The 16258-nt window shown below is 26.4% G+C and overlaps 1 protein-coding gene across 1 annotated transcript in view; it reads right to left on the bottom strand.

Annotated features, from left to right (window-relative positions):
* The window catches only part of LOC119598314 (DDB1- and CUL4-associated factor 7-like), a 44201-nt gene that overhangs the window by 15854 nt on the left and 12089 nt on the right, over positions 1 to 16258 (bottom strand). The window contains exons 2-4 of the mRNA XM_037947975.1: positions 12841 to 12978; positions 12110 to 12279; positions 10884 to 10984 (exon numbers count right to left, since the gene is read on the bottom strand). Coding sequence (XP_037803903.1) covers positions 10884 to 10984; positions 12110 to 12279; positions 12841 to 12944 — 375 coding nt within the window. The 5' untranslated portion in view covers positions 12945 to 12978. The remainder of the gene's footprint in view (positions 1 to 10883; positions 10985 to 12109; positions 12280 to 12840; positions 12979 to 16258) is intronic.

The raw sequence follows: 16258 nt of genomic DNA, 5'->3' as shown, positions 1-16258 counted from the left end.
GACACCAGATTCCTTCCTATCCCTTTACACAACCTTCTGATTTGGCATCCTTCTTATAAACAAACCAAAGAAACTGACAGAAAAACAAAAGAATAACAAAGTCTGTTTGGAATGCAATGTAGCTACTGATAAAGAAAATCACAGTACTAATTCATTGCTCCTACAATGAATAATTATGCATAAAAAAAAAAAAAAAAAAAAAAGAAAGAAAAACTTATCTTACTTCCTGTGTCCCTGATTGGATAGTTTCTTCGCCAGGCTTGTCTAGCTATCCAAGAGTGCTCCTACAAGCCCTGCTACCGTCTCGTCACACGAGCACTTGAAAAGGTTGCTCTTTACACCTCTACACAGTATTGCAGCGAGAGTGTTTACACGCCTGGATTTTGTGGACGGTATATTTTCGCCTTTCTATATTTCATCTCATCACTGTCATTATTATACCTTTATGGTTTAACTTTATCATCATTTTGTTTCAAATTATTGTATTATCATTATCATTGTTATTATCAGCCTGCATGATGTTACCCCTAAGATGTAATTACACAATAAAACTGATGTTTAGTTGAAATTTCTGAATAATAATTTTTTTCTTATATTTCTTTCTCTTTTACCTTGTTCACATATGGATATACTATGAATTGTAATTCTTTCATAAGTCTTCATTCCATCTGCTTATATGGAGCATTTGTACGCTCATCCTCCTCTCTTTTTCACCTCTGCTAAGTAACCCAGGACCTCAGCTTGATCTCTTTGACCTGGCCAAAAAGAAAGGTCACCCACGTTCTTTGCCTCATACTTCCACAAGCTCATCTAAAACTCTCATTCGTGTTGGCTGAATCTATAAAAGCTCCTGAGTCAAACCACCACAAAACAATGCACCTGTGATCCTTCTAACTGAATCGCCACGCCATTCTACTCTAAGAGTATGCCGAGACTCGGTACCTCACCTAACTTTTCATTCTTCACACTAGCCACTCACTTGTTTCTATGCACTTTCAAGCTCCTGAGACCACAATTTGGTTCAACATAACAAAGCTTCAACATGTACTGTTCTAGCTTTTACTCTTTTCCCCATTTTTTTTTTGTTTTTTTATCATCGTAAGAACAATAACTATCCTGCAGTAAACATGACTAAAACAGAAAGAAAGAAAAAAGGTAGACAAATAATAAAATAATAAATACACAATCAATAATACATAATGATAAATCAGAAAATACGGCATAACCTCAACTCAAACAAACGCACACTTCGGCACTCATTCCACTCACTCCACGCGGACATCTCAAGACACTTGTTGTACAGATAGCATCCAATCGGCTGCGTCGCCCCACTGGATCTGGTTGATCTCTCCTCCTCTGCTGGTATGCCAGGATGTTCTTCAATTGCGCGTGGCATTTGCTGCACATCCCGTATCATGCCCTGGTGTCCATCCCCTGTGGGCCAGGAAGAGAACTATCATCAAGATTTCTACCTATTATAACTCCATTATATAACATAACTTAACTTGTGTATAAACCTTAGAACAACTGATCTACTTTTTAAAAGCACTCATGTACAATATGAAAAAATCTTTGAAATAGATTTCCATACTGTATCAAACAGCATTAACATTTCAGGCAAGAGACCCACGCAAACTCTCATTTCTTGAACTCTTCTCAAAAAGCAAAGTTCAGACCACACGTCCCTGAAAATCTCAATAGAATAAATTTTCTGCACCCCCTAATACTTACCTGCCGTACAGATGTGGACCGAGGAATGTGGTGCCCAGCGATTCCATAACACATGCCGTGTTGTTTGAGGGGTCGTGCCACTGAGGTGCAAGGGACCGCACATCCAATTACACCTGAGCGACAGATGCCGACTTTAGAATGCAGATCCCACTGTTACCACGATCTCTTTCAAATGGGAGGTTTCTTCATCATAATCATAATTTTTAATACACTTTCAGATTATTTTCAAATTACCCTAACCTGAAACTTCTACTCCTTGAAATTACTTCACTGAAATCACCTGGCAGCCGGCGCAGAGACATTTCATCTCCCATCAATCCTTTCCTGTTCTTATAGTGGGACGTATTTTCGTATAAACCACACATGCAGATAAACCAGCTCTAATAAGAACACTCACCTCACAAGCATCCATAAGCAACTGTTGCCAGGTAGTTTGGTGGTCCCTGCTTTCCAGGCCAGACGAGCAGGGGTGGTGTGCGCGGTCTCATAGATGAAAAAAACATTTTTTGGGGGTTTTCCGCATGCTCAGGTGTGTGGAAAAAGGTTCAACATTCTGACTGATCCTCTGCAACTGAGATCGAAATTGCGGTTTGTCTGCGCTATCTTTTTTGTTGTGATCTCTCTCTCTGTTGTACTCTCGGTAATATCTCTGATTGGTTTAAATAATCATTATCATCATTATCACACATTTTGCAAAATTATGGTCGGTTCACGAAGTGTAACATTTATTACAATCCGTATTTATACACCTCAAGTGTCTCAAGCCAAGGTATATCATTGCATCAAGAGTCTTTCAACAACTTCACAGACACTTTTATTTCTAAGGATAAAACTTAGCCCATACCCAAGGCCAAATACAGCCAAAGGACTACTCTGAGGTGCACATAACATAGCAGTGCATGCCATGTATGGCTAATGTCGCATGTTGTCATGTCTGATAATGATGCTTTGCTTATGTGTCCCTGGCAGATGGCCATTTTCCTCTGCCATGACATACATGACCTAGAGGCCGCGGCCCTGGCCCTAATTGCCATCCAGACCAAAATGGGTTTCTGTGCACTGCCTTTCCCAACCCTCTCCCACAACTCAAAAGGCCCTGACTCCCCACGGAGGCAAACATGTCCCTGCCGCCCTGCCTAGAGAAGGCGATGTCAAGCCTCCTGCATGGGCATGAGCTGGGTCTTCCGTGGCCTCGACACGACGTTGACTCGCCCCAGCGATCTGTCCAGTCCTCCATGGCCCCAGTATTGGTGCGGTGTTTTCGTGGAGGACTCCTATCCGTGGCTCCACCTCATCCATCCGAATGGCGGTCGGGGAGCCAGAAATCCGAATTCTGTCCTGGAACATCATACAATTGTTAAATCTTGCTTATAAAATACCATAATGTATATTATAATCTATTATATTCTTAGTATAGTATATATATATATATATCTTATATGTATATATATTATATATATTCTACTTATCTACTACATATATATATACATATCTTGTCTATCATATATATCTCCCTTATATATATATATATCTATATACTCTATATTATATTAAGCTCTCAATATATATATATATATATATATCTATCACATCGTCATCTAATATATATTCCTCTTATACATCTATCACCTATATATTATAAGTATATATATATTATATATTTATATTCTATTTATCTTATCCTCTCTTCTACTCTATTATATCTCTTATATATATATATCTATATATCTCTATCTTAATATAGTCTATATCTCTTTACCTATATAATATATTATCTAATCCTCTATCATATTTATATCTTCTCTATCTTAATCTATACTCATATTCTCTATATCTAGATATCATCTCTATATATATACTATATATCATTAGTATATAATTCTTTAATATATAGTGACATCTCATTCTCTATATATATTTCTTATATTATCATATCTTCTATCTATCTTATCATTTATCTATATATGATCTGTATATATCTATTCTGTTATATATATCGTATTCTACTCTATATTCTATATATTCGTATATTATGTATGTTATATATATATTTTTTATATATATCTCTAATTATCTCTTCTTCTTATTTATATATATTATTATATTATTATATCTACCTATTTAGGATATTATATATATACTATCTTCCTAATATAGTATGATTTTATATTTATATATTAGTCTATATATAAGTCTATATATATAGACTTATTATCTCTACTCATATACGTGATGTGTATCTATATTTATTAATCTCTCTCTGTATATTATATATCTTATATCTTTATATATAGATATCTTTATATATATTTATTATATATAATATCCTTTATATATCTCGATATGATTATATATATATATAGCTTATATTATATAGATAGCTCTTTTTAAGTATCCTTATATTATATATATCTAAATATATTCATATATATATTTATTTATATATATATATCTATATTATTAATATATTATCGTATATATAGGATATATTATATATATAAGTTATATATAATATATATTAATATATATATATATATATATATATATATATATATATATATATTTAGATATATATCTATTATTAATATATATATATAGATATAATATATAATATATATATATATATCTATCTATATTATATATATATATATATAATATATGGGTATATATATATATATATATATATTATAATATATACGTTATATATATATTTATATATCATCTACTCTTATTATCTATTCTAAATATATATCTATATATTATATTATATATATAGTCGATTCTTATATCTATAGTATAGTATATTACTATATATTTATCTATAGATATATATATATAATATAATCATTATTTTAGTCCTATATCTCTATATATATATAGCTATATCTCTTCTCTAGATCTCTATATATATCATATACTAGATATCTCGATATACTATATATATATATATGTCTATATAGATATTATTATAGTATCGTATATAATATTTATTATAAATCTATTAGATATAGTATTATATTTATCTCTATATATTATCGTATCTATATCTATATATTAATATATATATAATACATCATGTTATATATCTATATATAATTAATGTATATATATATAATACTGTATATCTATATATATTATAATAATGTAATGTATATATATCTATCTAGATAAATGTATGATATATGTATATACTCTATCTATAATATATATATATATAGATTCTAGAATCTCTATATATCTCTTATCTATATATCTCATATATATATATATATAGATCTCAAACCCTCCTTAACCATGCCTCGAACCTAGGGTCTCTCCACAGGGATGAAACCGAGGCCAGATGCTAAACCAACCATGCACCCCCACTGAAAGGAGTGTGCAACTAGATCTTCTTACTCCTAGCATTACCGTGTCTCTCATACGTGATATGAAGCTAGTTTACGCTCACTGTCCCCGGGGGGGGGCACGCGTGGACATTGATGTAGCATTTCATCCTACGTCTATGTCCTGAGTATAATTTATGAACGTGAATCTCAATGCCACAGGGGAGTAGCCTGCGCCTCCGGTTTCAGACCAGGAGTACCCTAGTTCGGTCCGGGAAGGGGGTTGTTATTACCGATATCAATGATATATAGAGATATCTATAATCTAAGTTTATATTATGTATATGTATATATATACAGAATAGATTATAATATATCGATATGTATAGATAGAGATATATATATATTAGTATATTATATATATATTTATGCTATAGATATATATATTACCTATATATATCTAGATCTATATATGTCTATATATATGCTATATAATAATATATACATATATATACATCTACTATTATCTATATTATAATATATATCTAATATATAGATATATATATATATCATATAATAAAGATATATCTATTATATGTATATATATTACTATATTATATATTATATATATTTATATGATATATATATTCTATATATATAATTTATATATCTAATATATAGCTTATTCATATCTATTTATTTATTTATTTAGATATCTATTCTAATCTATAATTCTTCTATTATATAATTATATATATTCTAATATCATCGATATCATCTCTCTACATATATATCTAAATATCATATATATATATCTATAAGTATCTGATATATATATTATATATATATATATATATCTATATATATATATATTACATATATATTATATACATATATAATATATACATATACATATATATACTCTATATCTATCTATATAGTATTCGTATAATATTATTATAAGATAGATATTTATTTATATATATTTATATATATCTGCTATTTTTATATATATATCTATTTCTATATATATATCCTGAATCATTATCTATTCATATAGATAATATTATCTATATGTATATATATATATATATGTATATATATTACTATGTTATATTCTAAATATCTCTTATCATAAATTATATCTTATATAGTATAAATATATATATATATATATAGCTTCTCTATAGATATATATATATTATATATATTATAGATATAGATATAATATATAAATAACAGATATTATATATAATATATATATATAAATCTATTATCTATATAACTAAATAATATATTATGATATAAAAATATATTATCTATAGATATATAATTATATTATATAATCTATATAATATATAATTTATTTATCTATATAACTATATAGAACTTATTTATATAGATATATATATATTTATATATATTACATATTTATATATATATATATTTTATATCTATATATAATTTATATATAGCCCTCTTTATTTATTATAATATTATCTTTATATATATAGATCTATATATTAATCTTAATCGTTATATTTATGTTATATTATATGTTATATATATATACATATATATATTTATACATATATATCTATCTATCTTATATATATATATAATATATATATAATATAATATACATATCGATATATATAATATTATATTATAGTTTAGATATATATTCGTTCGTTATAATATTATTATATCTATATTATCTTATGTAATATACCATTATATATATACATATTAATATATATATATATTGTATATATTATATATATATATTCTATATAGATATTATATATATGTATATATATAATATATATATATATTATATATATATATATATCTATCTCTTATATATATACTCATTATATATATATATATATATGTCTATATATATATATATATATAATCTTATTTATATATATATATATAATATATATAATATATATATTATATATATATATATATATAGTATATATATTATATATGTATATTATATCAGTATTTTATTATATACTATAATGTTGATATCTAAGATATAATTAGATATTATCTATATATAATATAATATATATTATATATTATATGATATATATATATATTTGTATATTATATATGATCTAAATATCTATATATACAAATTCTATATCTAATCTGTATCTATATAGCTATATATCTATATATAGATATCTACATATATTCTACTTCTCTATATATTTAAATTATATGTATAATATATATCATGTCTATATATCTATGTATATATAATATATTATATTATCATATATATAATATCATATATTATATATATATATCTTATGTAGAAATATCTATATTAGTATATAGCTATATATTAATTATATATTTATAGATATATTTTATAGATATTATATAATAGATAATATTAGATATATCTACCATAATTATATATACACATTATAATGCACATATATATACACGTATTATTCACTATATATATATATATAATAATATATGATTAATATTAATATATATTATATATATATTTATATATATATATTATATATATACTATATGTTTGTGATCTATATATAGTATATTATAATATATATATATTCATATAATAAAAAATATATATTTAATCATATCTACACACGATATCTCTATATAGCCAATAATATATATATTACACACATATATATATATAATACCACACATATCTTTATAGACACACATATATATATCTATACCACACATCTATCTATTATACACACATATATATATTCTACCACTATCTATTATAGTGTACTATATCTATATATCTATATCTATATATAATTATATATCTATATATATATATATATATTTATATATATTATATTGTATATCTATAGTATAGCTATATTATCTATATATGTCTCATATCATAATAGGTTTCTATTACTATGTATATCGATATCTCCTCGTATATAATATATTATATCTTGTAATCTATATATTATGTATATCTAATTGTATTATATTCTATTCTGTATATATATCTATGTATTATATATATAGATATCGCTATCTATCTATATACTCTATATATATCTATCTATAGTCTATCTCTTATATATATATATTTATATCTATATCTATAATCTATATATATATCTATAATATATTCTATATATTATAATATCTATATTAATATATAATTATGGAATTATGTATATATGTATATATGTGCTATGTATATATGTTCTCTGTAATCATATATATAATTCTATATATATATATATATATATGTATAATCTACATATATATATATCTAGATTATTATATATATATAATACTATATATATATATATATATATCTATTGTATTATATATGTTATCATATGTTTGTATATATATAGTATATCTATATATAATATATTATCTATATATATCTATATATATCCATGTATATATTACCTGTATATATACAGTGTATATAATCGGTCTATTTGTTATATTGTCTATTATATTTATATCTGAATATGCCTATATATATATATATGCTATATATGTATTTGGTTATATAATGTATAATATATAATCATATCTATATATTGCATATAGATATATATGCATACTATATATCTCTATCTATATATATAGATATATATTATCTCGACATATATATATATATATATATATATATCTATATAGTCTCTTATATCTATATATATATATATATCTAAATGTATATATATATATAATAATGCCTCTATATAGATAGTATATATATGATATATAATATATAGATAGAATTTATATATTAATAGACACACACCACACACACCGCACACACGCACACCCGCACGCACGCACGCACGCACGCACGCACGCGACGGCACGCACTCAGTGTGTGTGTGTGTGTGTGTGTGTGTGTGTGTGGGTGTGTGTGTGTGTGTGGGGGGGGGGTGTGGTGTGTGTGTGGGTGTACATTATCTATATTATACTATATATATATATATATATATATCCTATAATATACTATATACTATATACATATATATATATATTATATATATTATATACATATAGACATAGATAGATATATACATCTATACATATATAGACTTATATATATACATATATACATATGCATATATATATCATATCTACATCGTAACTACTATCTATTACTATATATATATCTTATAGTAAATATAGATATAATATATATATATATATGATAGCATACATATCTAGACTATACATAGCTCCATACATATATAATTATATATATATTTATTAATATAATATATATCTATATACATACATATATAGATATACATCAATACATACTATATATCTAATTTACATATAGATATATATAGATATTATATATAATATAATATATAATATAATACATACATATATATATATTTATATAGACATATATATATATATATATATGAAATGTATATTGTCTACTATATGTTCTGTATATGAGTGTATATATATCTATATATGTATTTAAATAATGTTACTTATAATATATTATATAATATATCTTATATATGTATTTGTAATTCTAATATATATATATATATCTTATAGTATATATTATATAGCTATCTTATATATAATATCCCCTACATATCTTATATATATATAATATATATTTCGATATACATACATATATTATATATATAATATATATTAATATATATATATAGATATATATATATATTATATAGTGACATATATATATATATATAAATATATATATATAATAATATATCTATATATATATATTATTCTACTCTATCTATTATATAAATATATATATATATATCTATATCTATATATACTCTATATATGTCTGTATGTATCTGTATCTATATATATGTATGTTAACTTTCATCTATATCTATGTTATAATGTGTATATATCTTATCTATCTCTATTATCTATCCTACTATATTATATATCTCTATATACTATCATGATATATCATCACATAGATCTACTATATATAATATCTACATATATATATATATCTATCTATATATTATATTACATATATATATAATATTATATATAGTACATACTCTTATATATACTCCAATATATCTATAATCTATAATATCGCTCCTTATATACCGATATAATTATTATACTAGTATTATCTTCATATATTATATATATATTCGATATATACGATATATCTTATAATTATAATAGTATATACATCGATATCTATATAATATATATCTATTATAATCTAATATATATATATGTATATATTATAGATAGATATATATGTAAAGTAATATATCTATTATAATATATTACATATATCTCTAATATATATATATAAAGATATAATTATATATAATATATTATATTGTATCACCTGTCATATAATATATTATATATATTATATATATATATATAACATTCTTATCTCTAATATATCTGAATCTATAATGTAGGTAATGTCTTCTAATGTAATACTATATTCATCTATATATTAATTATATATATATACTATCTCTTATTATATATATAATATATCTCTCTAGACTGTATTCTCTCTTATCATCGATTATATCTTCTCTATATATATCTAGATATTCTATATATCTTGTGTTATGTATGTAATGTATGTATGTATGTATGTTTTATGTATGTATGTATGTATGTAGAATTAATTATCTCTATATCTATATTATATATATATATATATTATTAGGATAGAGATATTTATATCATATCTATGTAAGTACATGCATTCTTCCTTTTTCTAACTAGTTGTGCAACTTAATATTGCAGCCACGATACTATCTGCTTTAAAACACCTACATTGTTGAGCAAGCAAGCCATTCTGGTGTCCCCATCTGCGCCCTGCTGCCACACACGCAGGTAGTCACCACTTGTGGCTAACAGGTCTTGATATTTCATTTCTGGTCAGTAGACATACCAGAATTCTTATTTCACTAATTTAGATTGAAATTTGATAAACCTTAATAAAAGACTGACTAGAAAAACTTAATGTTTTAACTCGTGTTACTAGGGGTAAGAACATACATGCCACAGCCACTCTGATATATGGCTACTCATCCTGCCTATTGTACCTGTTTACCCTTATCCTTGTATCTGGATGGATTTTTAATTTTTTATTGCTATTAGTACAGTAATATAATGTGTATAATAACAATTGCAATAGCATTACAATCCTCCCCTCAAACTCAAGGAATGGGGAAATTAGACGCACCTACCAACTGCAACTGGGAGCTAAGATGTACTTAAAAACATGTTTTGGGCCTGAACCCAGGTGTCAAGAGTGCCTTGATGGCTTGTGTGATTCTAACTATGTTCTTAAGATGCACTAAATGGTATGAATAAGTTGTGCATATACAGTCTTCCAAAGTTCTGTGGAAACTCTCCAGTATAGAATGACTATATTTTCAACAACTCATTAGTTTGGGCCTCCATGGATGCTAAAGGTTAACCTTATCCCTACAGATTTATGTACTGTTCCCTGTATTTTTTTGTGAATAATGTTACATACAGATGCTCACATGATTTCATACAGCAGGAGTCTCTCAGCATGCCTAGTGACTGCGCTGATTTCCCCATTGCTTGAAAATGAGGGAAAATGTGTTTTTTGCATGAGGACTATGTTTTATTATTTTATGATTTAAAGTGTTATTAAATACTGGCTAACATTGAAGAATATATATGTCGAATGAATATACAAAAGAACTTTCCAAATCAAGACAAGGTGAGATAGTAGGCTATAACTGACGCTTGGTAACTAAGGAGTTGTTGAGCCATATGTGTGTTAATACAATAAATGAACTTATATTACTGTTGGTATGCCGTGTTTTCTTGCTCTCTGTGCCAACTGGGTAACAATTAATCTTATAACACTAATAAAATAAATGCCTATTAAACAGTGCAAAATCAACATCCCATAGAGAGAGGAGGAGAAGAGAGAAGAGAGAGAGAGAGAGTAGAGAGGAGAGAGAGAGAGAGAGAGAGAGAGAGAGAGAATGAAAAAGGAGAAAAAAAGAAAAAAATAGCACTTACACTATCTGGGATCCACATGATCTTCGTGGTTGGGTAAGGGTGGTCGAAGGTGGACCGAACCACAAACTCTGATGTATCTTCATCCAGCTGAAACAATCTGCACTTTGTTGGTGTAAAAAAAACCTTTTTTCCCCCCCCACTTTTCGACAACCTCCCAACTGCCAGCCTGGAAAGCATATATGCACATATTTATACATACATTCATATATATATATTTTATATCTAATATATATTCTTTATTATATATATAATATTATATATATAATTATATATATAATATGAAGAGAGAAGAGCGAGCAGAGAGAGAGGAAGAGAGAGAGAGAGCGCGAGAGAGAGAGAGGGAGCGAGAGCGAGAGGAGAGAGACAGGAGATAGGCAGGAGAGAAAAGCGAGAGAGAGAAAGAGAGAGAGGGAAAGAGAGAGCGAGAGAGAAGAGTAGAGAAAAGAGAGAGAAGAGAGAGAAAGAGGCGAAAGAGAGAGGAACGAGAGAGAGAGAGAGGAGAGAGAGGAGAGAAGAAAACAGAGAGAGAGAGAGAAAGGAGAGGAGAAGAGAGAGAGAGAGGAGAAGGGAAGAGAGAGGAGAAAAAGAGATAGAGGAAAGAGAGAAGAAGAGAGAAAAGGAAGAGAGAAAAGGGAGAGAGGGAGAGAGAGAGAGAGAGAGGAGAGAGAGATGGAAGAGAGGAGGACAGAGAGAGAGAGAGAGAGAGAGAGAGAGAGAAGGCCCTTACCTGAATCTTTTGTCTGGCCGGACTGACCAGTTCATGCTGTAGAGAGTCCATGGGGCCGAGTACTTGTAGATCTCCTTCCTCTTTGGGGGCGGGTGCACCGACATCTTCCCTCAGGTACTCTGGTCAGCGCAATCACCACTGGGCAGGAAAGCGCCAAGTAAGATTCAGCAATCTCTGTTTCCTTACTTAACCCATTTCCGATGGGTGGCATGTACACGCACATGCCATGGCATGGTGGGACCATCTGCCGGGGGCACTTACGTACCTGCCCTAACAGAGTATCATGGACAATATGGCCATGATTTTTTTTTTTTTTTTACATCACCAGCAAAAGATTATTTTTTTGCCATTGAAAGTGTGATAAGGTCGGTTTTTACCCTCGCATTTTTTTTTACCATGCAACAAACAAAAAAAAAATGCAACACACCGACATTTTTTTTTTTTGTTCACTCCATGATGCCGCACACTGCTTATTTTATTCGGACTATAGACTCGACTACATGATTCAACTATAGGAGTCTATCGTGGAAGGAACTGGTGACCCTACCACGTACTCACCTCCAAAGCATCACAACATGAATTACAAATAGTATCAGCTGGTGACCGACCTTACATGCTGGACCACCAGGCGGCTCAGACATGAACCTACCGTTACAAAGAGAATGGAGTCCTATTACAACAACAAAATACTCTTCGTCTCGATGTATCAGGAGTTTGGGGCAAGTATACACTGTACAACAAATAATGAAACGAAAATCAACATATCTATCGTAGTAATTTACGAAGAAATAGAATGGATGCTGGTATTTGCATGAGTGGGTCGTGCATGCCTGGGCGCCGATATAAGCCCCCGAGCAGCGGGCCCCCGGCCCCGGCCGTCTATGAATGCTACCCGTCAGTTATGGGTTTAAAGCTTCATAAAATGAAGTTCCACAATGATCTCTCTTTATAACATCTTAAGCCCCTTTTAGGATGGTTAAGAATGACTGGCAATGCTATTCTAAAGCTTAATCCCGCATTTTTGGGAAAATATATGCAACAGTTTCATCAGAAAGATTCTTATTATTATTTTTTAATTATCATATATGAATATACTATATCTATATATATAGATATTATATATAATTATATATATATATATTTTATAAATAATTATAATATTAAATATATATATTATATCTATATATAATATAAATATATTTAGCTATTTATATATTATTTCTTCTCTCTATATCTATATACTCTTCTATATAGATATACTATATCTATGTTTTGTGTCTGTGGGCTGTGTGTGTGTGTATTATTCGTATCTAATATCTATATATATATAATATATCTATATAATATATATTCTCTATACTCATATATCTGTTTGTATATCTATATATATATATATCTATTCATATGTCTCTATCTATGTGTGTATCGATAATATACTATTTATATATGTATATGCTATTGTGTATATAATATCTATATCGATTTGTTATCTCCTATATCTATAATATATATATCTATGCTCTATATTATATATATATATATTATATATATATACTATATGTATCTTAATATATTCAGATATGTATTATATCTATACCATCTACTTAGATTTTATATATATATATATATATATTCATTATAAATGTCTATCTATATATATATATCTATAATATATCTTGATATATATCTATATAATTTATCATATATACTCTGGTGTTCTATATATATCTACTATCTGTATTTATCTCTGTTTCTATCTATATACTTGTATATATCATCTATATTATGTGTAGCTATTCATATATATATATATATATATTATATATCTAACTATATATCTTATATAGTATTACTGCTAGATCTATGTATACTTATATCTATTATATATTATATATCTCTATATCTTCTAACTATATCTGTTCTCTTCTCACTTTCTCATCCATATCTATATAGATATATCCTCTCTCTTCTACATATCTATTCTCTTCTCTCTCTCTCTATATATCTCATATCATATCCTCTATAATATCTCTATGTAATATAATATAATATATATATGTATATATATTCTCTTTGTATCTATCATATATCTCTCTCTCTATCTCTCTCTCTCTATATACATATATCTACTATATATCTCTCCCTATCTATACTTATTATATCTACATATACTATTACTATATTCTCTATATATCTCTCTCTCTTATACCTTCTCTAATCATCCATCTATCTTATTATCTAGCTATATCTATATCATCTATTATATAGCTACTATATCTCTCACATCCTATATTACCTATATTATCATACATATTATACATATATATATATACTACCATCTAGATAAATATATATCTCCCTATCTATATTATTACTATATATATATATTACATATATATATATATACATATATTATAATATAGCCATATATTATATATATATACACTATATATATCCGAGATATATCTATATTCTACCAGCTATCTCTATATATACATATATATCTATCCTCTCTCCTATCTTCCCTATAGATATTATCCCATCTACTCTCTATATATCTAATATATATATACAGTACATATATATGTTCTCCCTATATCTATATATACTCTATAGATATCTTCCATCTATATATCTATTCTCTCTACCTAGATATCTCTCCTCTATATTCATTTACTTCCCTCTTCTATATAAAATACATTAGATATAGATCTTACACTATTATATCTCTTCCATCTAGACCTATATACATATATATATCTATATATATATATTATCTATATTATCGCTCTATCTTTATATCCTCTCTACATATATACATACCCTCCTCTACATATATATTTATATCATATTATATACTATATAGTCTATACTATATACATATTACCTAATATATATTCTAATCTAATCTCTAAATTATACCTAGATATATCTATATAGATACTATAGCCCTATCTCATATATAAATTTAGTAAAATTAGCACACATATATATATCTCTCACGTACTATCTCGTTTTCTATGTATCTTGTATCTATATATGTATATATACTAATTATATATATATCTTATATATATTTCATATCTACATATATCTCTCTACATCTATCTCTCTCCCCTAGCTATATCTAGCTCATATCTATATAGCTATATTTATTATATATATATATATATATGTATCTATATCCAATATTTATATCTACCTCTATATCATATAACATTCTCTATCTATTTATATTATAATCCTATTTCTCTCTATCTATATATCTATATATATCTATCAATACCTATCCTCTCTATATAATTAATATATATCAGATCCATCTTATATATACCTATATACTATATACTCTATATATACCTGTATATCTCTACATCTATCTATATATATATATCTTTCATCTATAATCATCTCCTAT

This window comes from Penaeus monodon, chromosome 41 (assembly GCF_015228065.2).
Source record: "Penaeus monodon isolate SGIC_2016 chromosome 41, NSTDA_Pmon_1, whole genome shotgun sequence".
Lineage (NCBI taxonomy): Eukaryota > Metazoa > Arthropoda > Malacostraca > Decapoda > Penaeidae > Penaeus > Penaeus monodon.
The sequence above is the reverse complement of the archived record's forward strand: the minus strand, read 5'-3'. Positions and strand labels throughout refer to the sequence as shown.